Source organism: Salmo salar, chromosome 07 (genome assembly GCF_965601325.2).
Source record: "Salmo salar chromosome 07, fSalSal1, whole genome shotgun sequence".
NCBI lineage: Eukaryota > Metazoa > Chordata > Actinopteri > Salmoniformes > Salmonidae > Salmo > Salmo salar.
Genome location: NC_138297.1, coordinates 39,910,879 through 39,937,753, shown reverse-complemented (window position 1 = coordinate 39,937,753; position 26,875 = coordinate 39,910,879). Strand labels below are relative to the sequence as shown.

The following is a 26,875-nucleotide window of genomic DNA, read 5'->3' as shown; positions in this document are numbered from 1 at the left end:
TTGTATTCGTGAACTAGAGTGAATCTGTTTCTGGGTAATACAGGTCCTGACCAGGCCCCTCTCTGCTCTCTTTCTCCCGCCCTCTACCCCTCTTTTTTCCTCCCAGTGTAATTGGACCAGTAGGAGCGGTGAAGCAGGAGAATCCATTGGCAGCTAAATGGACTTTGCTCTGTTCATCCTTGCTTTCTTCTCTGTTAATCGCTGCTTTCTTTTGTGTTCATCTTTGCACAGGTGTGTGTGTGTGTGTGTGTGTGTGTGTGGAGGTAGTGGAGCAGGGCGAATTGAGAAAGAGACGGGCATGTGGGGTCTGAGTGGCTGAGATTCGACTGGCTAGTGGTTACAGACTATAGCATTGCCTATAGTCCATCTGATCCCCCAGTCTGAACAACTGAAACAACCTCGAGCTACTAGACAGGCTAATATGCTACTAGAACTCTGAAACAATCTGTATACAATCTGTATAAAGAGATCAATCGAACTTGACCAAAACTATACATTTTGTCTATTGTTTGTGTATTTCACACTATGTTGAGAAAAAAATCTGAGTATAATGATTGTATGGATGTCAACCCCAGTACATGTTCATGTCATCACCAATAAACTGCATTACACTTCAAAACGACTGACTACCACCACCGATTTCTGTATGCTAGCTATGCTACCAGCTTATACGAACAGGAGTTAGCATTTAGCAGTTACTTCTAAACCTGAAAAGGGACAACTTCTAAATGTTATGCTGCGAAAACAGCCATGTATGTGTGTGTGTGTGTGTGTGTGTGTGTGTGTGTGTGTGTGTGTGTGTGTGTGTGATCGGACCGTAGTAGCCACATTGTGGGCCTGTTACAATACGTAAATCATGACAGATGTGATGAATATCCACTTTGGCGCACATTCAACAAATCTGGTCTAACAATCTGGCGTCCTTCTATCCCCCACGGTCTGGGGTCCATTGACCTTTTAACCACGTCTATTAGACATGGCAGCATGGATTTGATAGAACCCATGAAGGTTCGTAATACATAATACTGATGAAATGGTTGAGCTCGGCCAACCAAGGTGTGTCCCAAATGGCACCATATTCTCTATGTAGTGCACTACAGTTTACCAGGCCTCATAAGGATCTAGTCAAAAGTAGTGCACTATGTAGGGAATAGGATGCCATTTGGGATGCAGCCGTAATTGACAAGTAGCTTTTGCAGTGCTGGTGCTGTGGTATGTGTGTTACTGTTTGAGGCTAGCCGATTAAAGCGGAAGACGTCTACTCTCTATCCTATTAGCATATCACCTCTGACTGCGCAGTCACTCACTCCTCTGAAGTCACTCGCTGTAAGCGCTCTAGTCATCCCCTGATCTGCCTTTATGGGCTTCTTTCCCATCTATGCCTTTCATGACTTCACTTTTCATCGATTCCCTGTGAGTGCTTCCCCCTCACCCATGGTCTCTCATCACCCGTCTCTTTCTCTCGTGATATCTGCAGCAGAGATTGCAGGTATGACAGAGTAGAGTAGTCTCTGGAGGTTGCAGGAAGGCATTGTGGTCTTCATCAGTACCTGGATGATAATCCAAGCCCACGTTTGTTTGGGCCAGGGCCCAAAAGTTGTGCACTATGTAGGGAATAGGTTGCAATTTGGAATGCATACAGTGTGTCTATGTGAGATGGCGAGCCAGTGCTGAAACAACTGGCTTGTCTGTGTTGTGGTGATCCTGTTTGTTCTCGTGTTGCCGGATCATCTTTATCACATTAGTTGACTATCAATAGTCAATCACTACTTTTGTTTCAGTTCTACAGGGACCATTTTAGCCAGTGGCGTTGTAGGACTAACCCGAGTCATTGACACAGTGTAGGTTTGTTCAGTGCACAATTTGGATGCTGTTGAACTAAGGTGCACTATGCTACTACTTAGACACCATTGAGCTTGAAGTTGTGCAGAGGCATGTGCTGTGTGTGAATGGTTCAACAATTCTCAATTTATTCACCGCTGTTTGTTTCGACAATTAACTTTAATAAGATTGAGAAAGAGAGGGACAGCGGAGTTCATTATTCAAGGTTTTATTTAACCAGGTAAGTCAATTGAGAACCAAAACCAGTGAACAGGGCAACACACAATACTACTAAAAATAAATAAAACGCTATACGGAGGAAAGGTACATTCATCAAATATACAACGATAAGAAATGTACAGTGGGTCCAAGGCAACACAGCAGGGCTCCCGAGTGGCGCAGCGGTCTAAGGCACTGCATCTCAGTGCTAAAGGCGTCACTACAGACCCTGGTTCGATTCCGGGCTATATCACAACCGGCCTTGATCGGGTGTCCCGTAGGGGCACCGCACAATTGACCCAGCGTCGTCCGGGTTAGAGGAGGGTTTGGCCGGAGTAGGCCGTCATTGTAAATAAGAATTTGTTCTTAACCTGTTAGGGACAGACGTTCCGCTAGCGTTCCGCTATCCAATGGTATAGAGTGGTGCGAATTACAAATACCTCAAATGCAAAAACTTCAATTTTTCAAACATATGACTATTTTACACCATTTTAAAGACAAGACTCTCCTTTATCTAACCACATTGTCCGATTTCAAAAAGGCTTTACAACGAAAGCAAAACATTAGATTATGTCAGGAGAGTACCCAGCCAGAAATAATCACACACCCATTTTTCAAGCTAGCATATGTCACAAAAACCAAAACCACAGCTAAATGCAGCACTAACCTTTGATCTTCATCAGATGACACTCCTAGGACATTATGTTATACAATACATGCATGTTTTATTCAATCAAGTTCATATTTAAATCAAAAACCAGCTTTTTACATTAGCATGTTTTGTTCAGAACTAGCATTCCCACCGAACACTTCCGGTGAATTTACTAAATTACTCACGATAAACGTTCACAAAAAACTTAATTATTTTAAGAATTATAGATACAGAACTCCTTTATGCAATCGCGGTGTCCGATTTTAAAATAGCTTTTCGGTGAAAGCACATTTTGCAATATTCTGAGTAGATAGCCTGGCCATCACGGCTAGCTATTTTGACACCCACCAAGTTTGGCACTCACCAAACTCAGATTTACTATAAGACAAATTGGATTACCTTTGCTGTTCTTCGTCAGAATGCACTCCCAGGACTTCTACTTCAACACCCAATGTTGTTTTGGTTCCAAATAATCCATAGTTATATCCAAATACCTCCGTTTTGTTCGTGCGTTCAAGTCACTATCCGAAGGGTGACGCGCTGGCGCGTTTTGTGACAAAAAATGTAAAAATATTCCATTACCGTACTTCGAAGCATGTCAAACGCTGTTTAAAATCAATTTTTATGCGATTTCTCGTAAAATAGCGATAATATTCCAACCGGGAGACGTTGTATCCGTTCAAACACTGAAAGAAGAAAATGGTGTCATCACATACACGCGCGCGCCAGTGTCATTGTTCTCAGAAGTACCACTCTCCAAAACCCCTACTGTTTTTTGCCTGAGATCCAATGAAAGCCTTAGAAAATGTCACGTTACAGCAGAGATCCTGTATTTTCGATAGAGGCTACAGAAGGCCAAGAAAGGGTCAGACAGGGCACTTCCCATATAGAATCTTCTCAGGTTTTGGCCTGCCATATGAGTTCTGTTATACTCACAGACACCATTCAAACAGTTTTAGAAACGTTGGGGTGTTTTCTATCCAAATCTACTAATTATATGCATATTCTAGTTTCTGGGCAGGAGTAATAACCAGATTAAATCGGGTATGTTTTTTATCCGGCTGTGAAAATACTGCCCCCTATCCCAAACAGGTTAACTGACTTGCCTAGTTAAATAATAAAAGACAATGATCAGCAGGTACATTGATCAGATAGCAGTTCAGTTAATGTTTTTGAAGGAGTGTAGTGGGATGACTGTGTCAAGTTTGAGGGTCTTTTGCGGCTCGTTCCAGTCATTGGCGGAGGAAAACTGTAATGAATGACGGCCAACGGAAGTGCAGGCTTTGGGAATGACCATTGTGATACATCTACCAGAGCGCAGGTTGCTATTGGTAGTGGAGATGTTGAGTGACTTCAATAAATTGGTACCAGTGGCTCTGACGTATATGTAACGAGGGCCAGTGATGTGTGTTGTAGGGACCACTGGTAACAAAGCGGATAGCAGTGTGATAAATTACATCTAGTTTGAGGAAGGTTTTGGGGCAAGCCTGTAAAACCACATTGCCAATTGGCTGGATTGTGTGCTTGGCAAAGTGGGTGAAGGATGTTTTTGTCGCAGTACAAATCCCGAATTGGTTCTAACTTTCGACTGAAGGTGGGTGATGTGTGTATGGAATGAGAGTGAGCAGTCCAGCCATATACCAATGTATGTGTCGACATACTCTAGCTCTGACCCATTTGTGGTGAGAATGTTAAGAGGGCATGCAGGTTGAGTTAGGTTCTGGTTGAAGAGTGTTCTTATAGGTTTTTTTTTGTATTAAAGAGTAGGTGAAGGTCAGAGAAGGCACGCTGGATGTTAAAGCTATGTTGTGGGGTGGTCAGCACAGTGTTCAGGGAGGGGCCAGTTGTGTACAGGATAGTGTTGTCGTTGGCATAAAGGTGGATGAGGGAGTTTCCAGCAGCATGCGCAACATTGTTAATATAAACAGAGAGTAGTGGTTGGGACAGCAGGCCCTCGGATTTGACACGTTGTAGTAGTTTTCAAACCAGGCTAGACAATTTTCTGAGAACCCTAGATAGATGAGTCTATTGAGCAGCATGCAGTGCCTAACCGATTCCAAAGCTTTAGCCAGATCAATAAAAATACGCAAAATACTTGTTGTCAAAAGCAGATATGTTTTAGAACCTTCAGTTTTGCACCCATTGCGAGTTTTGAAGCCAGGCTGCATCGCAGAAAGAGCACTGTGGGACTCCAGTTGGCTGGTTAGATTACTTGGTTGTGTGAAGGAACTCAGTCCATACCATTGCTAGGCTAATCTAAAGCCTATATTATAGCATACTTAGGCTAAAGCCCATACCATACACAAACTATATTTACATTTTAGTCATTTAGCAGACGCTCTTACGCAGACCGAGTTACAGGAGCAATTAGGGTTAAGTGCCTTGCTCAAGGGCACATCGACAGATTTCTCACCTAGTCGAACAAGCAACATTTTGGTTACTGTCCCAACCGCTAGGCTACCTGCCACCCTGCCCTACCAGCCTCTCTGCCTCCTATATCACAGGAGAGCCCAAATGGCTTAGGTGTGGCTATGGAACAGTATTAGCCTTGTGTTATAAGTGAGTAAAGAGACTCTGAATAACAGACCATAGCTAGGCCAAAGCCCATACCAGACCATAGCTAGGCCAAAGCCCATACCAGACCATAGCTAGACTACAGGAAGGTTCAAGACCCTATTATGGAACTGACCTAGAGGGTGTCTATTGAGCATGTAACAGTATTAGCCCTGTGTGCTAATGGTTGATAAGCACTGTAGCTGATAAGTCAATAAGAAATACTTGTGAGGTAACTATGTGAATAGGATCAGATGTCTATTAGGCCACTAGATCTTTTTGGTAAATAGGAAAATGTAGAAAAGAAGTGGAACACTCCGGGGCTCAGTTGCAATACATGTAATATATACCAAGTATAGTTTTGATAACCTGATAAAGGCAGCATAGCTTTCATCTGATAAGGGCTGAGACATTGTTGGAGGCACAAACTGTGTTTTGTGCTTACTAGTCGATTTAAGATGATCATAGCAGGTAGGTGGGTTGGTTAATTCTTGTACCTCCCTGTTCGGCATATTCCGCTTCTGCACAGTCATTGGTTTGGTTTCCACTGCTGCAGCCTGTTATGTGTGGTTGTCGGGGGTGTGTCAGTACTTCGTGACTGCGTTCTGCAGGCAGATACCTCTTTAAGCATAAACTACTGCAGATATCAAGACATTACACAATGGATGTTTAAGTTATATAAGGAGTTTAGCTCAATACATAAAACATTAGGCAGCAGCAAACTAGCAGCATCCTCCTGCAGCCGTATGTCTTATCTCCAGCTATTTACAGTGGCATGCATCTCCCTGGTTGTCAGCAGGCTAATAGTGTAATAATGCTGCTAAGGACACACAGCAGTTAAACTATATTCAGTAAGTTATATGAATGATGATAACATGGGCATATACCATCAGTAATCAAGTGGTTTAATTTATATAGAATATAATTGTAGTTCTTTCAGTTAACTCAGATCTCATTGGGTCATTGGTTAAGCCTTATTCAAGCAGGTCAAACAGGCCAATCTTTATAACACCCTGCGATGCCGTGGTTTCTTCATTCTTTGCCTCTTCACAAGTCTATTTGGTTACTGGCTCGTTAAGCAGCTTTCTTCAGAAAACTAGCTCTTAACTGTTCATTTCGGTGTGGATTTGATATTTCACTTGGATCACCAACAGGTATTTCACTTGGATCACCAACAGGTATGGATCACCATACCTGTTGCCTGGCCTACACGCAATTAGCATTGATAGCTCGCTAGCCCCTGCTTTAGCATCTCGCCTATAGCAGGTTTTGGCTACTTTTACCTGTGGTCTCTAGCTCACCATTTGGTGGCTAATGGCACCACAGGTGTTTTAGCTGTCAACCCCCATTCAGGCTGGCTGTTTTTTTCTTAGTGTTACACCACCATTGAAGCACCATCCCTTTTTAAATTATCCTGTAAAAGATGACCGAGCTGTGTTTCTACCTCGAGTTACTTGGTTTACAAACTGAGTCACTACTCATTATCTGACGCGATGGCTAGCTAACTTTCACTACACCGAAAGTATAAAGACTGCATTTATTTCCCACCACCCTGGTAAATAAAGCTGTCTGTTTCTGCTTACCTGGCTCAAGCTCACGTTACCCCGTGTTTCTCACAACTTTGCGTTGTAGTAGCAGGGTGTTGAGTAGCTAGCTATCTAGCCTCACGATTATTCCATCTGCTTTCGTCCGTGTTATTTAAAAAAAAATTACTTACCCAATTTCGTGGTATCCAATTGGTAGTTAGTCTTGTCCCATTGCTGCAACTCCCATACAGACTCGGGAAAGACAAAGGTCGAGAGCCGTGCGTCCTCCAAACATGACCTCACCAAGCCGCACTGCTGCATAACACAATTCCCACTTAACCCGGAAGCCAGCCGCACCAATGTGTTGGAGGAAACACCGTACAACTGGCGACCATGTCAGCGTGCATGCGCCTGGCCCGCCACAGGAGTCACTCGATGGGACAAGGACATCCCAGCTGGCCAAGCCCTCCCCTAACCCAGACCATGCTAGACCAATTGTGCGCTGCCTCATGGGTCTCCCGGTCACAGCCGGCTGTGACACAGCCTGGATTCGAACCAGGATCTGGAGTGACACAGCTAGCACTGCCTTAGAGCGCTGCGCCACTCGGGAGGCCCCGTCAAAACGAGTTGTCGACAGGCTTACCAGCCGAGTTGTCGACAGGCTTACCAGCCGAGTTGTCGACAGGCTTACCAGCCGGGTTGTCGACAGGCTTACCAGCCGGGTTGTCGACAGGCTTACCAGCCGGGTTGTCGACAGGCTTACCAGCCGGGTTGTCGACAGGCTTACCAGCCGGGTTGTCGACAGGCTTACCAGCCGGGTTGTCGACAGGCTTACCAGCCGGGTTGTCGACAGGCTTACCAGCCGGGTTGTCGACAGGCTTACCAGCCGGGTTGTCGACAGGCTTACCAGCCGGGTTGTCGACAGGCTTACCAGCCGGGTTGTCGACAGGCTTACCAGCCGGGTTGTCGACAGGCTTCCCAGCCGGGTTGTCGACAGGCTTACCAGCCGGGTTGTCGACAGGCTTACCAGCCGGGTTGTCGGGGAAGGGGGAGAAAAAGCACCACAAGCCTAGTGTTATAACTCTCCTGTGACGATCTGAAGGATCATGTTACAATGGGTCTGCTCTACAGCGTGCTCTCTCTCGTAGAGGGGGAGAACGGGACGTCGGCTGTTTTATGGCGGTCATAAAGTCCATTTGCCTCTGCTCTGTCGATTGGAGATTGGAATGTAAACTGTGGAACACAGAGGCCCTTGGACATCAAAAGTTTGAATAATTAAACAATATTTCTATTTTTGAGAATGTGGGAGTGGTCTGTGGACACTTAACGTCTATGGGCTACGTGGGACGCTGGCGTCCCACCCACGGGACACACTATTCAACAGCCAGAGCGCCAAATTCGAAAACAACAAAATGTCATAATTCAAATTTCTCAAACATACAACTATTTTACACCATTTTATAGATCAACATCTCATTAATCCAACCACGTTGTCCGATTTCAAAAAGGCTTTACGGCGAAAGCATAAAGTTAATGATAGGACAGTACATAGACAAAGCATTACACACAGCCATTTTCAATGCAAGAACAGGCGTCACCAAAAGCAAAAAAACAGCTAAAATTATGCACTAACCTTTGACAATCTTCATCAGATGACACTCCTTGGACATTATGTTAGACAATACATGCATTTTTTATTCTATCGAGTTCATATTTACATCCAAAAACAGCATTTTACAGTGGCGCGTGACGTTCAGAAAATGTATTCCCACCAAAACGGCCGGTGAATCAGCACTACAATCTACAAAAATACTTGTCATAAACGTTGATAAAATATTAAACTGTTATTCAAAGAATTATAGATTAACATCTCCTGAATGCAATCGCGTTGACAGATTTCAAAATAACTTTACTGGGAGAGCACACTTTGCAATAATCTGAGTACTGTGCTCAGAAAAAAACACCAGGCAATTATAGACACCGGCCATCTTGGAGTCATCTAAATGCATAAATATTCACTTACCTTTAAGGGACAGTCATGACAATTGTGTTTCATTTGGTGATCTCATGAAGGACAGAACATTCATTACGCTGTCTTTTGGTTGTGTACACTTCTTTAATTATGGGGTTCACATCAAATATTGTGAAATGTATATGATTAAACATGAGAGTATTTGTGAAAAGATGTGATGTTAACCCATACTTTCTCATTTAGGTTTTCATATAAAGTTAACCAAGTGAGCATAGACATTATGTCGGTGTCATGGACCGAGTTTAAAACTCACTCCTGTCAAAATGTACATTAGACCAAAAAATAAGGAGCTGTTGCTACATGTTGGAATGGTTAAGAAATCTACAAACTGAAGTAGTGTTGGCTACACGGAAATGGTTAAACTCTGAGACTATCGATCACTACAGATAAGAGCAAATCCTTAGACATATATAATTACTAATCTGCAGCTGGAAATTACGTAAGCCTAGTACTAGAATACCAACAACCGCGGAAGCATCTATTCTATGCAATGGCCATCTGTAAGCCTGACGTTTCCATTACAACAGACACTGTCCAGAGCCGCTGAGAAGGCTACAACCACGAAAGACATGTTACTTCTGGGGAAGTTAACTAGAGACTCTCTGAACTGACTCTCCAGCAGACGGACTGGCGATTCAAACAGAGGAGACAACGACATACGGTCGTAAATATATACCTCGCAATTATTTTCGAATGAGCGGCCGTTCGTGTGCAAAGGATTAGCATTTCAATGAATATAATTATCAACAGTGTGTAGTGAATCCATTTTGTCTTTCCTGCTCTCTGTCCCCACCCCTTTCCATTGTCTACCAAGCCGTCCTACCGGTTTAGCCCAATAGGGACTTAACACAATGCATTAATAGTAACCAATAACTATCTTGTTTATGTATTTCTGTGATTTGGTTAGTTAGGCTTAATTATTTACTTACTATGTGTATATCGCTGATTCATAATGGAGACTAGGATTTGAGCAGATATCCAAGGGTTTGCGACATTCAGAAATGAGACTGAGATAATAATGATATATTAATGTAAGACTAATCGATAAGATATGAAAATTCGGGAAATAGAAACTCTAAACATTTTCCCGTAGTGCCCCGACTTCCTAGTTAAAGTTTACATGATTTAGTTTAATCACGTATTAATAATTACACATAGAGAATTGATTTGATAATAAGTCTTCACATTTTAATGATGGTCACAGACACGACACTAGCAAAGCTTGCCCTGTCAATTGTGGGCATGATTCCTATCGGCCCACTCGTTGACCATGCTAGCTGTGTGCAATGCGCTAAGCTTGGCCCTGGTGTCATTTAAATGTTGAGTACAGTACATGCGCACATCCATTAGTCCACAAAGCTTGGAGAATGTGTTTACTTCTGAACAATGTTTCCTTTATTATCACCATTTCCTGCCATAATGTTCCTGTCATAACCTTGTTTAGTTCTAAACTGTGTGTCTATCTAACCCAGTGGGAAGTAGGGCAGCTAGAGGAGAATATTGATCAGTCACAAACAGAACTAACTGTTCCACAGCCTAAATGCATACAGTATAGGGAAAAAACAGTAATCTTCCCCCCTCTGGTTCTGTATGGAATGTAGTTGGGTTGTGTCAGGACAGCAGAGAAATCAACAGTAGCATGGTGACATCAGGGTCACAGTAGGGTAGAGTTGGGGTCAATAGTGCAGTGTCCTTGTGACCTGTAGGGTCTGTGTTGATGTTAAACAGATGGACCCTGTGTGTGTATGAGTACATGGGCTTTCCATGTCTGCCGGGGTTACTAGATCAGCCAATCACAATCTCTCTGAATGTCCCCACCTACCGATGGTCAAATCAGCATTCATGTGTGTTTTAAACTGAAGACTACATATACAGTACATAACACTGCCATGTGTTTTACTTTTTTTTATTGATGTGTACATGTATGCATGCATAGCGCCGTCTTGCACTAACTACTGATCCTCGTCAGTCAGTCGTTGGTGTGTTAAGTACTGTACAGAATGTGAACGATGAACAACAGTGCACCAGCAGCAGGTCTCTGTGTGTGTGAATGGACCCATTGTTCTGCTGGTGTAATCTCATGCAGTACTTTTCTTTCTCCTGGCTCTTTAAGCCTAGATGAGAGGGAATGTATTTATCTGCTTGCATACACACTGGACACTGCCTCGGACTAGTACAGGGGTCCTGAGGTTCTGTAGGGAAAGACAGCATGGGAGGGGAGTGGTGTATGGCTCCAACGTACTTAGTTGGTTGGTAGATTCCAGGCTGTTTTAGGGACTCTACAAGGCTCCATCTTTAATTCTGCAGACTGCAAAGTCTCTTGTATTTATGCTATAGGATCCAACTGTGACCAGCTCAAAGCAGACCAGACCCACATTCCCTCATCTCCTCTGGAGTTTTGATCAGCTGTGAGGTTGTTTGTTTGGTACACCATGTACTGACCTGTTGCTGTTTGAAGCTAGGCTATAAACTTGACACCTAGGCAGGCTGACTGGGAACTGTATTTGAGTGCAGGGAGATTCTGAGTTGATTCGGGTCAGGTCCGTTAGCCAGTAACCTTCCACTGAATCCTGACTTAAGCAAAGTGGGACTAGGTTGTTTGGGCCTGTATCAGAGTGCTGGCGGGTATTTTCTTAGGTGTAGCGAGTTAGGTCGCTTCTGGTTTTGGTCAATACCATAGCCCGGTTGGAGAGTGGGATCCTGCGGTGTCAGTCAATATCCTAGCTCAGCAGGGTGCTGGCTGTGTATGTGAGGTGAGCATGTTGGTTCAGTGGGTCGGGGGGGAGTGGTTCGGGGGGGGGTCAGAGGAGATGGAGGACTGCAGCGGCCTAGATTAAATCTCGCAAGAGCAACCTCAGTAAGTTAACATGACCTATCTGTTTATAATACCTCTGTCTCCCTCAATGTCAGTAGGTTCATATGACCCATTTGTCTGTCTCGATGGCCCCAGAATATTTTACCAGGGACTACAGTGACGCCCCACAAATATACTTGACTCTTTAAAGAATAATCTCAGCTAAAGCCCAACATATTTTTACATTTTATTTTTAACTTGTTTCAGGCCCACAAGGAAGGGGTGGAATGGGGAGGGTGGATGTAAAAGCATCCTCGGTTGATGAGCAACCTTAGATGTAGAGGGGGTGGGGGTTTAGGGCAGGCAGGCCCAGTGTCGGGTCCACCTCGATGACCTGCTGACGGGATGAAGAGTGACAGTGTAACTTGCTCTGCCTGATTACTCCAGTACATTCAATACCCATTACACAAGCATGGGGAGAGGGACGGAGGCCTTTCTGTTACATTACCCAGCATGCTTCTCTCTTATTACCTAGCCTGCCTCTCTGTCCTGTCAGCTGGTGTCTAATAGGGTTACAGGCATTCTCTGGCACTTAGCACGAGGTCACAACTAAGCTACTTATACCACGCAGGGCTCTAGTCGAGACTAACTTTTTCCACGGGTGGCGCTGGTGCAACTAACTTTCAGTTGATGGCCACAGCACATGATTTGGTCGCACAAATTTTTACCAGACCGGTGTCCCTTAACGTCGGCTCTGGGATTCTATCCAGCAACCTTTCGGTTACTGTCCCAACGTTCTTAACCGTTACGCTACCTGCCGACCCTATAGTGACCTACCCTCCATCCACACATACTGAACAAAAATATAAACTCAACATGTAAAGTGTTGGTCTCATGTTTCATGAGCTGAAATTAAAGATCCCAGAAATGTTCCATACGCACAAAAAAGTAATCTCTCAAATTTGGCGCGGAAGTGTGTTTACCTCCGTTATTGAGCATTTCTCCTTTTGCCAAGATAATCCATACACCTGACTGGTGTGGCATATCAAGAAGCTGATTAAACAGCATGTGCCGGGGACAATAAGGCCACTCTAAAATGTGCATTTTTGTCACACAACACAATGCCACAGATGTCTCGCATTTTGAGGGAGTGTGCAATTGGCATGCTGACTGCAGGAATGTCCACCAGAGCTGTTGTCAGAGAATGTAATGTTAATTTCTCTACCATAAGCTGGCTCCAATACTGTTTTAGAGAATTTGGCGGTATGTCCAACCTGCCTTACAGACCTCGTGTAACCATGCCAGCCCAGGACCTGTGGGGTCGTCTGAGACCAGCCACCCGGACAGCTGATGAAACTGTGGGTTTGCACCACCCGAAGAATTTATGCACAAACTGTCAATCGTCTCAGGGAAGCTCATCTGGGTGCTCGTTGTCCTAACCAGGGTATTGACCTGACTGCAGTCGGCGTCATAACCGACTTCAGTGGCCAAATGTTCACCTTCAATGGCCACTGACATGCTGGAGAAGTGTGCTCTTCACAGATAAAGTTTAAAATGTGCTGGGCAGATGGCTTGTATCGCATTGTGTGGGCAAGTGGTTTGCTGATGTGAACAGCGAGCCCCATGGGGTTATGGTATGGGGTAGGGGTATTTATTTATATATTTATATTTATTTATATATTTATATATATATATTTATATATATTTATATATATATATTTATATATATATAATTTATATATATATATTATGATTTATATATTTATATATTTATATATTTATATATATATATTTATATATTTATATTTATATATTTATATTTATTTAGTATATATTTTATTTATATATTTATTTATATGATTTATTTATATATATATATAATATACATTTATTTACATTTATTTATTTTATATATATTTATTTAGGTCCGTCCCTGTATATATATTTATTTATTTTATATATATATATATATACTGCTCAAACAGGGACGGACCATAAAGGTAACACGTAAACAACACAATGTAACTCCAAGTCAATCAAACTGTCTGCACGGTGTTGGGCTGTAAGCACAACCCCCACCTGTGGACGTCGGGCCCTCATGGAGTCTGTTTCTGACCGTTTGAGCAGACACATGCACATTTGTGGCCTGCTGAAGGTCATTTTGCAGGGCTCTGGCAGTGCTCCTCCTGCTCCTCCTTGCTCAAAGGCGGAGGTAGCGGTCCTGCTGCTGGGTTGTTGCCCTCCTACGGCCTCCTCCACGTCTCCTGATGTACTGGCCTGTCTCCTGGTAGCGCCTCCATGCTCTGGACACTACACTGACAGACACAGCAAACCTTCTTGCCACAGCTCGCATTGATGTGCCATCCTGGATGAGCTGCACTACCTGAGCCACTTGTGTGGGTTGTAGACTCCGTCTCATGCTACCACTAGAGTGAAAGCACCGCCAGCATTCAAAAGTGACCAAAACATCAGCCAGGAAGCATAGGAACTGAGAAGTGGTCTGTGGTCTCCACCTGCAGAACCACTCCTTTATTGGGGGTGTCTTGCTTATTGCCTATAATTTCCACCTGTTGTCTATTCCATTTGCACAACAGCATGTGAAATGTATTGTCAATCAGTGTTGCTTCCTAAGTGGACAGTTTGATTTCACAGAAGTGTGATTGACTTGGGAGTTACATTGTGTTGTTTAAGTGTTCCCTTTATTTTTTTGAGCTGTGTGTGGATATTATATATATTATATATACTACCGTTCAACAGTTTGGGGTCACTTAGAAATGTCCTTATTTTCCATGAAAACATGCATGAAATGAGTTGCAAAATGAATAGGAAATATAGTCAAGAGGTTGACAAGGTTATAATGATTTTTAATTGAAACAATTGTGTCCTTCGAACTTTGCTTTTGTCAAAGAATCCTCCATTTGCAGCAATTACAGCCTTGCAGACCTTTGGCATTCTAGTTGTCAATTTGTTGAGGTAATCTGAAGAGATTTCCCCCCATGCTTCCTGAAGCACCTCCCACAAGTTGGCTTGATGGGCACTTCTTACATACCATGCGGTCAAGCTGCTCCCACAACAACTTGATAGCGTTGAGATCCGGTGACTGTGCTGGCCACTCCATTATAGACAGAATACCAGCTGACTGCTTCTTCCCTAAATAGTTATTGCATAGTTTGGTGCTGGGCTTTGGGTCATTGTCCTGTTGTAGGAGGAAATTGGCTCCAATTTAAGTGCCGTCCACAGGGTATGGCATGGCGTTGCAAAATGGAGTGATAGCCTTCCTCCTTCAAGATCCCTTTTACCCTGAACAAATCTCCCACTTGACCCCCACCAAAGCACCCCTGGACCATCACATTGCCTCCAACATGCTTGACAGAGGGTGTCATGCACTCTTCCAGCATCTTCATTTTTTCTGCATCTCACAAATGTTCTTTTTTGTGATCCGAACACCTCAAACTTTGATGTCTGTCCATAACACTTTTTTCCAATCTTCCTCTGTCCAGTGTAATTTTGTATAATTTAAATTGAAAAACGTATGTTTTTGAATCCGGCGTCATTTTGTGTTCATGTTCATTAACCATGTGCCTCCAGTCTGTGAGAGGAGCTGCCCTCTCTCTTCCAGTATTCATGAGACTCTGTGGTTGTGTGTGCAGGGACAAAAGGTGAGCAGGAACACAGGGCTGAGCTCCGGCATGGGGCTGAGAGGAGGCATGGTCTGCCCAGTCACCCGATGACACCCGACACTACTGCAGTCAGCCAGGCGAGGAGAGAGGAGGAGGGAAAGTGGTCAGTAAGAAAAGAAGAGGATGAGAGAGACAAAGAAAAAGTGAGGAAACGAGAAAGAAACAGGACGTTAGTGAAACAATTACCAGAGTCTCCTCTCGTCTGTCAGGTGTGTATTGACTAGTGACCAGCCTCTTAGCACCTCGATCACTCTGTAACCTCTGTGGCTCTGCTCAGGGTACAGGGCAGAGCAGTGAAAGGAGCCAAGTGGGACAATGTAAGAGGATCACGATCTTATCCCGTGATTATCATTCTGTACTGCAGTCTGCAGGGGTTGAAATATTATCACAGCTCTGAAGCTACCAGAATAACCCAGTTATTATTCTGAAACGGCCCCTTGTAAAGATGTGACAATGTGATCCTGATCATCTCAAAGTTTTTGGGTTTTCATTTTAAACTTTTTCCCAGATTTTGAACAAAGACAAATAGATTCCAGAATACAATTGACATATCTGTCAGTATGTGCATTAACAAAGGGGGTAAACAAATCTGATGATGATCATCATCAGATTTTATTGGTCACATGCAGATGTTAATGCGAGTGTAGCGAAATGCTTGTGCTTCTAGTTCCAACTATGCAGTAATATCTAACAAATTCACAACAACTACCTTATACACACACACACACACACCGTAAAGGGATGAATATGTACATATAAATGTATGGGTGAGCGATGGCGTGCGCCATAGGCAAGATGCGGTAGATGGTATAGAATACAGTATATACATATGAGATGAGTAATGTAAGATATGTAAGCATTATTAAGTGCCGTTATTTAAAGTGACTAGTGATACCTTTAAGTCCATTTATTTAAGTTGCCAGAGATTTGAGTCTATGTTGGCAGCAGCCTCTCTATGTTAGTGATGGCTGTTTAACAGTGTGGGTGGACCATTTCAGTTTGTCCGTGATGTGTCCGCCGAGGAACTTAACTTTACACCTTCTCCACTACTGTCCCGTCGATTGGGGGGGCTCACCCTGCTGTTTCCTGTAGTCCACGATCATCTCCTTTTTGTTGACGTTGAGTAAGAGGTTATTTTCCTGACACCACACTCCGAGGGCCCTCACCTCCTCCCTGTAGGCCGTCTCGTCATTGTTGGTAATCAGGCCTACCACTGTTTTGTCGTCTGAAAACTTGATGATAGAGTTGGAAGCGTGCATGGCCACACAGTCATGGGTGAACGGGGATTACAGGAGAGGGCTGAGAATGCACCCTTGTGGGGCCCCAGTGTTGAGGATCAGCAGGGTGGAGATGTTGTTTCCTACCTTCACCACCTGGGGGCGGCCCGTCAGGAAGTCCCTCAGACCCAGGGTCTCGAGCTTAATGACGAGTTTGGAGGGTACTATGGTGTTAAAAACTGAGCTGTAGTCAGTGAACAGCATTCTTACATAGGTATTCCTCTTGTCCAGATGGGATAGTGCAGTGTGATGGTGATTGTATCGTTAGTGGACCTATTGGGGCGGTAAGCAAATTTGAGTGGGTCTAGGGTGTCAGGTGGGGTGGAGGTGATATGATCCTTGACTAGTCTCTCAAAGCACTTCATGATGACAGAAGTGAGTGCTACGGGCGATAGTTATTTAGTTCAGTTACCTTAGCTTTCTTGGGAACAGGAACAGTGGTTGCCATCTTGAAGCATATGGGGACAACAGACTGGAATAGGGATTGGTTGACTATGTCCGTAAACACACCAGCCAGCTGGTCTGCACATGCTCTGAGGACGCAACTAGGCATGCCTTCTGGGTCGGCAGCCTTGCGAGGGTTAACACGTTTAAATGTTTTACTCACGTTGGCCACAGAGAAGGAGAGCCCACAGGCTTTGGGTAGCGGGCCGTGTCAGTGGCACTGTATTGTCCTCAACGCGAGCAAAGAAGTTGTTTAATTTGCCTGGGCGCAAGACGTCGATGTCCGCGACTGGGCTGGTTTTCTTTTTGTTATCCATGATTGACTGTAGATCCTGCCACACGTCTCGTGCTTGAGCCGTTGAATTGCGATGATACCAGTCTTGTGTGTGTGTGTTTTTCAGAAGAGGAGTTGAGGAAGCTACGAGAGGAAACCAACGTGGAGAAGATAAAGGAAGAGCTGGAGAGAGAGAGGGGGAAGAGAATCGACCTCGAACTGAGGATGAACGAGGTGCTAAAATCCAGGTGTGTGTGTGATGGAAAGAGCGAGGGGAACCAAATGTGTGTCGTCTCATTCTCTAAGTGTTGCTTGCTTAGAGAGCACTTAGTTAGTCACGTCACTCTCCGTCTGTCTGTGCTGCCTTCAGTGCTGCAACCCTCCACTCCCTGCCTACCATCCTGCCTACCCCAGTGAGTTGTCCTTCGGTGGGGTGGATCATCCTGGGCGGCAGCGGGTATAAATAGCTGCCCCTGCAGCTTGGTTGGCACATGGCAGGGAATTCCTCAAGGACCTGTGTGTGTGTGTGTGTGTGGGGGCGCTCACTGTAGTGTTTGTATGTGTCATAACCAAATCACACGCTTCTATATCAGAGCGCAGAGCATGACGCAGCAGTTATGTTAGTCTTGGGACGTTTCACTTCTGTGTCTCAAAACTATCTTTTGGTATTTGTTTCATTAGTCCATTGTTGATATAGTCCCAAACATGTTTTGCATGTCAGCAATCAAGTTTAACATACAAAACTTTCAAAATACATAAATGCTGCAAGTACCAAAATAGCGTTTTTGGGTGGAATTTTCCTTTAAGTAAAGCTTCGGGTTCACCCAGTCCAGTCAGAATGGATTTCAGTGGCATTTTAGCTCCTGCCAAAAAGACACAATGTGGAATGTCTCCTTGGCCTTACAGTAAGGTCCATAAGGCCATAGAGGGGGCATGAAGACACATTACACATCAAATAACCAAAATCTTAGGGTGCATAAAGCCCATTAATGTTTGTTTACATAGTGTTGCAAAGACTCACTCTTTCTGTCTTTCTCCTCTTCTCTTTTTCTATACTTCCATCAGTTTGGAAGACTCGCCGCCACAGCCTGCCCGTAAACCCCCGTCTCCAACGCCTGCTGCCAATGGCAAAGACACAGGTAAGCAAGGCAAAGTGGACTATGGTGTAACACCTATGACTGCTGATTAGTTTCCCCAAAAAACTGCCCTTACCTTTACTGTTTATGGAATTGAAGAGACCAGATTGATACTGCTCACAACTATCACAGTCCTTTAGATCTGCAAAGACTGAAAAGGATAAGGGAATAATCTGTAGAAAAGTCACTTAAATCAGATGCCAGTTTCGGTATTTAACGAGCTAAGCTTTCAAGCTTTGGGTCAGAGGAAACCTTTGTCAGAAACAGCAGTAACTCTCATAGATCACTGAAATAAAAGGGTTTGTAGGGCCACAGGGCAGCTAGGGACTGAGAGACTGTGGGAAGGCATTCAGGAGTCAGGTTGAAGCCAGTGGGAGTCTGGTGGGACTGTAGAGCCGAAGGGAAAAGGACAGGAGACAGAACAGGGGGAGGGACTGACGTTTGCGCTGACGCTTTGGGAACTGGGATATTTTTTATTTATTTCACCTTTTATTTAACCATGTAGGCAAGTTGAGAACAAGTTCTCGTTTACAATTGCGACCTGGCCAAGATAAAGCAAAGCAGTTCGACACATACAACAACACAGAGTTACACATGGAAAAAACAAAACATACAGTCAATAATACAGTAGAAAAATAAGTCTATACAAAGTGGGCAAATGAGGTGAGATAAGGGAGGTAAAGGCAAAAAAGGCCATGGTGGCAAAGTAAATACAATATAGCAAGTAAAACACTGGAATGGTAGATTTGTAGTGGAAGAAAGTGCAGAGTAGAAATATAAATAATGGGGTGCAAAGGAGCAAAATAAGTAAATAAATACAGTAGGGGAAGGGGTAGTTGTTTGGGCTAAATTATAGATGGGCTATGTACAGGTGCAGTGGTGTGGATGTTTTACAGTGGGAGTGTGTAGGGATGACTATTCTTGGAAGACTGTAATAACCCCGTGGGGGGGGGGGGGGTTCAGGATGGTGGAGAATCTATTTTCTCCATGGGGGATTTCACATATGTGACTCACCACCTGGATTCGGTCTTATGTCGCAAAATTTGAAATTGTGTTTTTTACATTGGATAAAAGTGGAGACTCAGAGCTACAAAATGGTATGTCCTACACTGCATTTTTGAGGAACAATGGGAAAGTAATTCTGCTTTGAAAGTTAATTAATTTGTAAACTTACTTTTGAGAAAATGGCAGTTGAATGTTTTCGTATCTATTGAAGAGCTCTTCTTTGTCTACACCCATTCAGCATTGTTCACACCCTCTTACGCTTTGGCCCCACCCATCTCGTTTTGCTTTCTGAGCGTTCAGAGCGCACACTTGATGCTCTAGCCAATGATTTGTTTACCTCTGGATAACATGAAAACAGCCTAACCAGCTCTGCTGGCAATAATTTCATTACGCTTTTTTGCTGACGTTTACTGACACCAGCCATATTCAACGGGTGTTGTACACGTTAGCTTAAAACATGTACAGTTGAAGTTGGAAGTTTACATACACCTTAGCCAAATACATTTAAACTCAGTTTTTCACAATTGCTGACATTTAATCCTAGTAAAAATTCCCTGTTTTAGGTCAGTTAGGATCTCCACTTTATTTTAAGAATGTGAAATGTCAGAATGATAGTAGAGAGAAGGATTTATTTCTTTCATCACATTCCCAGTGGGTCAGAAGTTTACATATACTCAATTAGTATTTGGTAGCATTGCCTTTAAATTGTTTAACTTGGGTCAAATGTTTCGGGTAGCCTTCCACAAGCCTCCCACAATATATTTGGTGAATTTTTGACCCATTCCTCCTGACAGAGCTGGTGTAACTGAGTCAGGTTTGTAGGCCTCCTTGCGCGCACATGCTTTTTCAGTTCTGCCCACAGATTTTCTATAGGATTGAGGTCAGAACTTTTTGATGGCCACTCCAATACCTTGACTTTGTTGTCCTTAAGCCATTTTGATACAACTTTGGAAATATGCTTGGTCATTGTCCATTTGGAAGACCCATTTGCGACCAAGCTTTAACTTCTTGACTGATGTCTGTAGATGTTACTTCAATATATCCACATAATTTTCCCTCATCATGATACCATCTATTTGTGAAGTGCACCAGTTCCTCCTGCAGCAAAGTACCCCCACAACATGAAATTGCCACCCCCGTGCTTCACGGTTGGGATGGTGTTCTTCGGCTTGCAAGCCTCCCCCTTTTTCCTCCAAACATAACGATGGTCAATATGGCCAAACAGTTCTATTTTTGTTTCATCAGACCAGAGGAAATTTCTCCAAAAAGTACAATCTTAGCTCCCAGTCTGGCTTTTTTTATGGGGGTTTTGGAGCAGTGGCTTCTTCCTTGCTGAGTGGCCTTTCAGGTTATGTCGATATAGGACTCGTTTTACTCTGGGTATAGGTACTTTTGTACATGTTTCCTCCGGCATCTTCACAAGGTCCTTTGCTGTTGTTCTGTGATTGATTTGCACTTTTCGCACCATAGTACATTCATCTCTAGGAGACAGAACGCGTCTCCTTCCTGACGGCTGCATTGTCGGATGGTGTTTATACTTGCGTACTCTTGTTTGTACAGATGAACGTGGTACCGTCAGGCATTTGGAAATTCCTCCCAAGGATGAACCAGACTTGTGGAGGTCTACAATTTCTTTTTCTGAGGTCTTGGCTGATTTCTTTTGATTTTCCCATGATGTCAAGCAAAGAGGCACTGAGTTTGAAGGTAGGCCTTGAAATACATCCACAGGTACACCTCCAATTGACTCAAATGATGTCAATTAGCCTATCAGAAGCTTCTAAAACCATGAGATAATTTTCTGGAATTTTCCAAGCTGTTTAAAGGCACAGTCAACTTAGTGTATGTAAACTTCTGACCCACTGGAATTGTTATACAGTGAATTATAAGTGAAATAATCTGTCTGAAAACAATTGTTGGAAAAATTACTTGTGTCATGCACAAAGATGTCCTAACCCACTTGCCAAAACTATAGTTTGTTAACAAGGGATTTGTGGAGTGGTTGAAAAACTAGTTTTAATGACTCCAACCTAAGTGTATGTAAACTTCCGACTTCAACTGTAGCTAGCTAGGTAGGTAAACAATGTGTAAGATTACACTCGTCACGTAACTAACGAGCCTGCCGTCTAACGTTAGCTAGTTAAACAACAACGAACATAGTGGTTCTTCCTTTAAAAGTTGTGGCGTACTGCAGCACGTTATTTAAGTCTCAGCCATTGTTGCCAGAATGATGCAATTTACCACAATATGCCACCATCTATCACAAACGACCGCAGCATAAGCTCAACATTTTAAGGAAAAACCACTGTACTAACGTTACCCTGCATGAATCTGCTGGGAGCTAACCAACCATGTTCAATGTTAGCTAGCTAACATTAGTCTCTAACTAGAAAAGCAAACAGCTCTGGGATATGAATAATAACGCCAGCCAGCTAACGTTAGCTAGCTAACAGTACACTTTAGCTTAAGACATGTAGCTAGCTAGCTAGGTAAACGTGTATGATCACACTATCATGCATGATGGATGCGTCTCCCTGTCACGGATGCCATGCCACTGTTGCCCGAAGTTTGAAGATGTAATCCGGAGACAGGTGTTTTCTCTATCATACTCTAATTCCACTGATTTCAAAACTTGATCCTCCAGAAAGTGGAGAGCAACACTTATCCAGCTCCACTACACAATACATATATTTTTTTAAAGCCGTGTTCGACAGGATTACCAACAGACTGACCAGCTCAAATAGACAGCGTTCTATATGGCAGACCAATCTGAACTCCTCTCTCGGCATGTCCAACCCTCTCATTATCTCAGCCAATCATGGCTAGTGGGAAGGTTGCTATCTTTCTGTGGCTTAACCAACAAGGCTCGTAATTTTAACAATTTTATTGGTATTTACAGATGGCATACAAGTTTGTTATTAAGGCACATGAAAGTTCACATGTTCCCGAAGGCATTTCTGCCAACAAAAAAATATGAATGGCTCTCATGTTAAGTCGTGACTTGTGACATACGCATAGTTTCCTGAAACGGGTCACATATTCTCACACACACACACACACACACACACACACACACACACACGCTTGTCCTTAATCCCTTGAGTCAATGCAGAATACACACACACACCTCAAACTTGGAGATGGGAAGCTAGGAACACAAGCATTTCGCTACAACCCCAATAACATCTGCTACAACCCCAATAACATCTGCTACAAATGTCTATGTGACCAATAACATTTTATTTGATAAACAGGTATTCTCATATCAAAACAATTACTTCAAAAACTCTCGTTTCCCCTCACACACAGTTTCCCCATTCATTTTAAAACTCTAACCCAGCAGTAAGGACAGGCAGCTTTAATAACAGTGTTAAGTGCAAAACACTTTCTGGGTGCTGAACATCCTCATTAGCAGATATATATATATTTTAGTGTGTGTGGAGCACAGGCTGCCTGGCAGTAATCTATCTGTTAGCAGGCTGGAAGAATACACTGTTTGTGTGCGTGGGTTGGGGGAGAGGAGCTGTAGAAGTATCTCTTGAAAATAAATTATTTTAGGGTTCCAGAACCAGTTGTTCGTCTAGTAGCTTCAGGTGCTGGTGACACTGGCAAGGGTGTTTTATTTTAGGAAATGGGCTAAGTTTTTAATCTAGGCCAGACAGGCCCACAGTGTTAGAGCAGCCTCACCAAATGTAGAATGTGTGTATGTGTGCGTACATGAACTTGTGTTTCTGTAAGAGAGACACAAGGAGCTCAGTGTGTAATTTAGGTTAATGGGTCTTTGGTATTAACTCTAAATTAAACCAGCTTCTTAACTGGGAGATCTACAGACCTGTCTCCTTCTCTACCTGTCTTCATTTCAATAAACAGCTTCAGGTAGTTATAGAAGTTGCCCTTAGGCACAGCTCTAGGAACATAAATGCCAAACCGACAGGGAGGCAACTTCATTGTACTAATTATAAGCCTGTGCTGCCTGTCTCTCTCTCTCTTGTTCTCGCTCTCCCTCTTTCTGTCTTTTGAATGCATGTTTATTTATATTCAGTAACAAGATGAAAGAACATGCATGAGTCCTCTTCCAAGTATACAATAACATACAACACCCACACAAGAAGCCTAATGACAACATGATCTTCAACTCTGCCCCTCCAGACAAAGAGAAGCCGCCACAGGGGGAGACCCTGTACTTGCGGGCTTGGAGGTGGCTCTACGACAGGGTGGGGGTCTACATAGAAGACTTCCGCTTCGTCCCGGAGGAGAACACTGTGGAGGCTGAGGAACCGCTAAGTGCTAAAAGGTACGTTGCTGTGTTCCTACAATGTGTTGTCAAAACCATAGAAATAGAATGAATGGGTCCACCCATCATGGAATATTGGTTTTGAATGGCAATGTCTGTTCTTGTAATCTTATTTCTATGTAATAAACTAGGTGAAAACAGCAGTCACATTGAGAGGCTGTGTTGTAGCAGTCATTATCGGAATTGTGTGTTTATGTTGCACCCCTCATGGCCAGTTCGCTACCACTCACAAAAACAGTAGTAGTCTTTTACCCAAACCTTAATGGTAGTGATGTGAATTCTATACAGACACAAGACATCTGGACATTCTGTATGCGTTGCACATCACTGCATGAGCAACATGACCAGGGTGGTTTTCAGTAGGAAGTAAGCTATTTTAAAACGGTGTGAAACCATGTAACACTCACAGAAACATTAGTGTGGTGTTCAGACATTTGATTGGCTGGTAGGCCCTTCCTGTCTGGGTTTAATATGAGGTCATGTAAGGCAGATTGGCCACAGGGAGTGAATACAATGTCTGTGCCCTCTGGTGGTGGCTTGACCATACTACAACTCCCTGCAGCCATTGACTGAGGCTATAGACATTGCCCTCGGTGCACTGATTTAGGATCAGCTTCACTATCCCCCAATTCTAACCTTTACCATTAGGGGGTGAACTCCGAATGGTGACATATGAGATGCAACTCATGTCATGCTCCTCTTTACTCCACTTTAAGCTAGCTGGGTTCAGTCTAGGACTTGGCTCATTCTCCTGCTAGGCACAGATCCGATTGTGACCTTTGGCAGGAGGCTACTGTAAACACACATACATACGCAGTTTGAAGTGCACACGGATTGGATAAAAGTTGGCAGCGCAGGTCGAAAGCTCTAGAAATAAAGGATGTGCTGTATTGCAGCTGACCTTGTGGAGAGAACAGAGAAATAGATTGAGCTCTTCATTCTTTCCTCTCCTCCTCGCCTCTGTGTGACTCATAAACAGAATGATCAGTGGGTTGAGGTGTAGCCACCTCCGCCAGCAGAAACACTTCTCTCTTTTAGTAGATGTTTGAGAATTCTGTTCCCCCACGGTATGGTGTCTGTGTAAAGTGCATGCTAAAGTTCATGTTGTATCATCTACCATTGTATGTCCCTCTCTCTCTCCAGGCTAACAGAAAACATGAGGCGACTCAGTGAGTTTTTATAGATTAATACCCATTCAGAACCTTCTGCCATTCAGCTACTGTTGTTGTCAGATATTGTTGTAATGTGACAATAGGTTGATGACTGATTTTTGTATTTTTCCAGAGCGAGGAGCCAGACCTGTAACTAACTTCATGAGGAACCTCTCAGCCTTATCCAACTGGCACTCTGTATACACCTCCGCTATTTCCTTCATAGTGAGTACGACTGCTCCTATCTGTCTTTTTAAAGGGATATATGCGAGTCGTGTCCGAATCATCTAGAAGTAACTTCATTGAGCTACACAATTAATTTGAGAAACTTTAGGATGATTTGGACATGAAGCGCCAAAAAATGCTAATATCGGTACCATTGACTTGCATTGGAGTTGTGCCACAAATGTATAAGTTAGCATTTGGAAACAAGGCCAGGCAAACAAAACCAAAGCATGATTTCTGTCATACCATATCCATAGACTGCTTATAGGGTAAGGAAACTAATATGTAACTTGGGTGAACTATCCCTTTAGTGAGCTGTCCTGTTTGAGTTTGACTAGTTAAATAAAGGTTAATTAAAAAAATGTTAAATGTACTACTGTAAACATTATCTCAAGGCTTTGACACATGCTATTCTATAGAGATAGACATCGACCAAATGTCTAATCTAATGCTTGTCTCTTCAAGTTCCTCTCATTCAATGCCCCAAATCTCCCACTATATTCAGTAGCGCTTGTCATTTGGAAAACTTGTATATTAAATCTGATTGTGAGAAATAGGATCTAGGCTAAGTACTGTATATAATGATGAATGTCATTTGTGTTTCCTTCTGTCTCAGATCTACATGAATGCTGCATGGCATGGCTGGGCCATCCCCATGTTCCTCTTCTTGGCCATCCTGAGGCTCTCCTTGAATTACCTCATTGCTAAGTAAGACAAGAATACTACACACACACACACACACATACACATACACATATATTACATTGTCATTTATTGGTGATGATGAGTGATGCAACTAAATTCCGGACTATAAGCCGCAACTTTTTTCCCACGCTTTGAACCCCGCGGCTTAAACAATGACGCGGCTAATATATGGATTTTTCCCGCTTTCAAATTGTTTTCTCTCCAAAAAAACACATTCTGTGACGTGCTCAGTTTTTTGGCGGCGTGAAGCTTTCATTAGACCAATGAAATTGCCGAACGTGTTAAGGTCAAACAACTTTTTTGTTTACTGTTTAGATTAAATCGAGCGCTCTCAAACTTCCCATCATTCTGATGACGGTAGTCATTTTGTCACCCTCATCATGGCAAAGACACGGAGAAATGCATATGATGCAGCTTTCAAGTTGAAGGCGATTGATCTGGCTGTTGGAAAAGGAAATGGAGCTGCTGCACGGGAGCTTGGTCTTAATGAGTGGATGATAAGACGTTGGAAACAGCAGCGTGAGGAATTGACTCAGTGCAAAAAGACAACTAAAGCTTACTGCTAATTTTTTATTTTTTGTTACAAGCCGTGTTTCGTTAAAGCCTATTTATTTTTGTTACAAGCCGTGTTTCGTTAAAGCCTATTTATTTTTGTTACAAGCTGTGTTTCGTTAAAGCCTGTGTAAAGTTCATTTGTTTCAATGTACCGGTAGGCACCTGCGGCTTATAGACATGTGCGGCTTATTTATGTTCAAAATATATTTATTTTTTTAATTCAGTGGGTGCGGCTTATATTCAGGTGCGCTTAATAGTCCGGAAATTACGGTAAATTTAATTTATTGATGATGATGAGTGATGCAACCACACTGAACCAGAGTATATGAGTGGAGCTGGAGCGAGAGCGTGGAGCAAAATTCCCAAAGGCTGGAGCGTCGGCCTTCTCACCTGCTCCAATTTTGCTCCAGCAGCGCTCACGTCACGAGCTCAGGGCATGCCCACTCTAGCATGCATTTGTAGTTTACTTGTGTGCTGCAATAGCCCCTTGCTTTAGCTACTGAAATTGTGGTCAGGAAATATTTTCATAAAGAAA

The 26,875-nt window shown here is 43.3% G+C and overlaps 1 protein-coding gene across 3 annotated transcripts in view; it reads left to right on the top strand.

The window, feature by feature from the left end:
- Positions 1-26,875, top strand: part of LOC106609111 (GRAM domain-containing protein 4) — a 75,750-nt gene that overhangs the window by 33,780 nt on the left and 15,095 nt on the right. For all 3 annotated transcript variants that reach the window (XM_082977599.1, XM_014207533.3, XM_082977600.1), the window contains 6 exons: positions 17,400-17,520; positions 18,338-18,411; positions 23,560-23,704; positions 24,848-24,873; positions 24,989-25,080; positions 25,697-25,788. In XM_082977599.1, coding sequence (XP_082833725.1) covers positions 17,400-17,520; positions 18,338-18,411; positions 23,560-23,704; positions 24,848-24,873; positions 24,989-25,080; positions 25,697-25,788 — 550 coding nt within the window. The remainder of the gene's footprint in view (positions 1-17,399; positions 17,521-18,337; positions 18,412-23,559; positions 23,705-24,847; positions 24,874-24,988; positions 25,081-25,696; positions 25,789-26,875) is intronic.